This window comes from Hipposideros armiger, unplaced genomic scaffold (genome assembly GCF_001890085.2).
Source record: "Hipposideros armiger isolate ML-2016 unplaced genomic scaffold, ASM189008v1 scaffold_46, whole genome shotgun sequence".
Classification (NCBI taxonomy): domain Eukaryota; kingdom Metazoa; phylum Chordata; class Mammalia; order Chiroptera; family Hipposideridae; genus Hipposideros; species Hipposideros armiger.
Window position 1 is genome coordinate 253,617 of NW_017731396.1, and position 4,507 is coordinate 258,123.

At 48.4% G+C, this 4,507-nt stretch overlaps 1 protein-coding gene across 1 annotated transcript; it reads right to left on the reverse strand.

The window, feature by feature from the left end:
- Positions 1 to 6: 6 nt before the first annotated feature.
- On the reverse strand, positions 7 to 3,546 carry TMEM51 (transmembrane protein 51). Its single transcript, XM_019639690.1, has 2 exons — positions 2,548 to 3,546; positions 7 to 547 (listed from the first exon to the last, which is right to left on the reverse strand). The coding sequence occupies exons 1-2, from the start codon at positions 2,889 to 2,891 to the stop codon at positions 139 to 141; spliced, it is 753 nt and encodes a 250-aa protein (XP_019495235.1). The 5' UTR covers positions 2,892 to 3,546; the 3' UTR covers positions 7 to 138.
- Between the last annotated feature and the right edge of the window lie 961 nt (positions 3,547 to 4,507).

Sequence of the window (4,507 nt, forward strand, 5' to 3'; positions counted from 1 at the left end):
CCCACCCCCCTGACCTCCTATCCGAGTTGCTAAGTACACATCTGGCCACTCGCTTCTCAACTGCGGCTGGAGTGGTTTCATTGGGGTCTGTTGGTATGGAGGGTGAGTGACAAGAGGGAACACGCCAGACAGGGGCCGTCAGTCGGGTGGCCGGGTAGTGGGGGCCTTGTCGTGGACTTCGTCGTACTGTGGTGGGGGAGTTAAAGGCTCGATGGAGAGGGGAGGGATGTTTTTGTCCGGGAGGTTGATCCTAAAGTCTTTGAGGTGAAGTTTTTCGGATTTAATCCTTCGAACTTTCAGCGGCTTCATGCGTTTGGCCAACTTGGAGTTCTGCCTGTCGGGCAGGTTCCCCGGGCTCCTCTCCACGTCGGCCCTGGTTGTCGTGGGGCTCGTCTCGTCAAGCCCCGTCAAGGACTCATAGGAGGGGAGAGAGATGCTCATCCGTGGGCTCCGGTCTGGTTCCCTTGCATCCGAGAAGTTTGTGTTCATCACTTCCTCGTAACTGGGGACATAGTACCTCGAGGAGGCCTCCTCCTCGTCCTCCTGGCTGCAAGACAACACGCACAGACATGGAGTATTAGCAGGTGCTCAAGTCACTGGAAATCACAAGTAAATGGACCCTAAATCCTGTGTTGGCACTGGGTCCACCAGCCTTGTGAACAAGAAATGGGTCCAAGAAGTAATAAAAGTTAACACTTCAACTGTTTGCTAGGAGCCACTGTTCTAAGCACTTTAACATGTATGAACCAACTTCATCTTCCTAATAACTATTATTGTACCCATTTAATGGAGGGGAAAACTGATACATTGATGTTACCTGACTCGGTCATACCTTTAGGAAGCAGGAGGACAGGAAGCCACATTCTCAACTACTATTATCTGGGTGTTAAGTCCCCCTTGCCTTTAAGCCTCACACCTAACATGCCAAGTGGGCTATTCTGATACCCGGCTGGTCTTTCGGCCAAAGGTAACATGAACATGCATGAAATAGCTGCCGATCTGAAGCAAAATGTTTATCCACAGGCAGAGAAGGAATATCTGAATATAAAATGTATATGTATTTCAAATTATTCTGTGATTTTTTTATCTTCCAGGTTTACCATAAGACTCAAAGGACAGGTCAGGTACTCAGCCTTACTTTCATTTAACTGTTGAAAGAGAAAACGAAAGAGTCAGGGTGTTTTTTTTACATGTATAGGGAGTAATAGCCATTTTCCAGGACCCTACACTTGAACCTGTGGGTGATAAATGGCCAATACCAGAAACCTCGCTGATTGTCTAGGTTTTCTTCTCATCTCCATTAGGAATGAATTTGCGTGAGTTCATGACTAGGGTGGGGAAGATGGGTGACTGATTTTTCCTTCTTTGTTCTTTTTTCTATTTCCCCAGTTTTCTAGAATATGCATGATTATCTGTTATTATCATAAAATTGGTTTAATTTTTCCAAAATGAAAACAACTCCCCTCCTACGCTAAAGATAAAAAAGACTTAAAGAAAATTCATACAACACAGAAATATTTAATGAAGAAAATAAGAACATCCCAAATCCTTCTACCCGGAAACAATCACTGTTAACATTCTGAACACCTTTCCAGATCTTTCCCTAATCCCTCAGCCACAACATTTGATGCGATCAGGACCTCAGCCAAAGATGCTGTGTTATAACCTCCTTTTCTCAATGTGGTGGGTACGGTCCCACGTGAACAAATACGGATCAACAATAACTGTGTAAAAGGCTACTGAAGGGCATGTCATAATTTAGCTTGATTGATGGGTATGTAGGTTTTTTTCTGAGTTTTTGCTACTCTAAGCAATGCTCTGATAAACATGGGCACAAACTCCTTTGCACACACATCTTGAATCCTGCCTCTTATTGTGAAACTCCCGTCAGAAAGATTATGTCAGTCAGCACTCCCACCAGAAACCCGTTTCCCTACAGTTCTCCAACACCGGGGCCTGTCTATCTCGGCCAATACGCAACGGGAAGAACAATGACGACTTTTTTATGTTTGCATGTCGTGACTAATGAGGTTGAACATCAATTGTCTGGACGTCTATGAAATGCTTGCTCATATCCTTTGTCCATTTTCTTACTGGTGTGTTCATCTTTCATACTCGTTTGCAAGGGCTCTCTTTATAATAGAGATGTCAACCTTTACCATATGTTCCCCAATATATCACTTATCATTTAAATGTGTTTGTGGCATTTATGATCAAATAGAACACTGCTTCCCAGCCTTTTCCACTCAAAGCAAATACACACAGCATGCTAAGGGGAACAGACAAGCAGCCAGTCTGGCCACCCATGCAGCTTCCCTGGGGGGTGTCACAACCTCAGGACGCCTGTAATCCATACACACCACATTATGTGGGAAACGCCAGGATAGAAGTATAAAGTTATCTGTAAAATGATAAACTGATTTTCAGAGCCTTAATAGGAGAAAGGGGGAAGGTAAAAGCTTCTTAGACTAAAATAGTCCCATCACGGAACCCCATGCGTGTGTGTGTGTCCATGCCCCGGTCTGGGGTGGGTCAGCCAGTCCTCACCTGTCTTCCTCCTGGGCATGCGGCTCAGCCCCAGGCGGGTGCTGGATGTGTGCCATCTCCTCGCCTTGCCGCTGCTTCCTCTTGTCGCGGATGCTCAGGCAGATGGACAGCAGCAGAAGCATCACTCCGGCCCCCACCAGCACGTAGGCCACGGAGAAGGTCTTGCTCTTGAGAATGCCGCTGCCTATCTCCGTCTTATTGTTCCCCTGAGCGGTCGGCTTCTCAGCAGCACTGAACCCGGGTACCAGGTTCCACATGGCCATGATGACCCCGAGGACCAGCATCCCCAAGCCGATGGCGGTCAGTGCATAGTGCGAGCCGTTGGCCTTGGACTGGGCCATCATGCCAGCGGGAGCAGAGCAAGGCCCGGTTCAAAGAAAGAAAATAAAGAGCCGCAGCAGCTGCAACAACAAAACCCCCTTAGCCACACCGAACAGGATCCCTAGAACCACACTAACAAAACAAAACCAGCAGCCCAACTCTCAGGGATGGCTTCATGCAAACGTGAGGCGTCCCGTGTAGACAGCTGCGGCCGGGCGAGAGTTCTGAAAGGAAAGCAGAAAGAGGATGGAGGAAAATCAGTTCCAACTCAAGACACTGTTGTGAACGCCGCGGCTGTGCTCTCAAAGGAGTTAAGGAGCGGTACTGAGCCACAGGCTCCGGCTGGGCTTGCCTTTGATGCATTCCAGATGTCTTACGCACCCCTGCTCCTTCTGTGAGCCTGCAGAAGGCAGGCTCACCCGCCTACTCCCACCCGAAAAGGAAAAGCCAGGCCTTTCCCTGCAGGAGGCCAGAACGGTCAGGGCTCCGGGTGGTTAAAACATTTTGCAGAATTTAATGAAGTGCAGTAAAATCTCAGACCTCACTGGGTGTGCGAGGAGTGCAAATGATGACATGCATGAGCCGTGATCAGCAATTATAACAGAAGCCCCTGGGAGATGGGCATCAGTCAATGCTATGACCCAGTCCAGACAGCTCACTGCGGTCTTCACCAGCCTCANTGGCCTAAAACAACAGAAACATATTCTCTCAGAGCTCTGGAGCCCAGAAGTCCAAAACCAGCATTAGCTGGGCCAAAATCAAGGTTTTCTTTTTTTCACCAGGGCTGATTTCCCATGGTGCTCTAGGGAAGAATACATCCTTGCCTCTCGCAGCTCTGGTGGCTGCTGGCGTTCCGTGACTCGTGGCTGCATCCCTCCAATCTCTATCTCTGTGGTCACATGCTTTTTCTATGTGTGTAATCTCTCCCCCACCATCTCTCCTTTATAAACACGCTTGTGGATGACCTGTAGGGCTCACCTGGCTAATCCTGGCTAATCCCATCTCAAAATCCTTAACTGAATCCATCTGCAAAAACTTTACCATATACGGTAACATTCTCAGGTTCCAGGGATTAAGTCCTGATATCTTTGCAGGGGGAGGGGCCATCATTCAGCCCACAGACAGCCTCAAGCCTTTCTTGCCTAAGGAAGGTCTAGACAGGGCAGTATCTACCAGAGGTCAGGTTGACAGGCCTTTTGAAAAGCCGTTTCTCAGCTCACTGGGAACTTTGCTATTTCCTTTTTCTTTTTCCTCCCATCAGGGGGAAGCATAAAGCATGAAGAATGAGTCCAGCCCGTGGATAGCACGGAGAGCCATAGGCTGGCTCAGTAGTGGGCTGGGATCAGACCAGCCTCATAGGCTGGCTCAGTAGTGGGCTGGGATCAGACCAGCCTCCGGGGTCCAATGCCAGCAAGCAGCTCCCTTTTTTATAGATGGATTTGCATAAGGAAAGTGAAAGGTTAAACTTCAGGCCCTGCTGGGAATCCCAAGATAAGGAAGTGATTCACTTCCTAACTGCTGTCACTTCCCTCCCACAGGAGCTTTTGGGAAACACCCAGAATCTGAGAATTTAATCTTCCAACCAAGCTCCTAGCCATGAAGGCTCTTCAACAGGTCCACTCCAGGCTGGCCAATACCA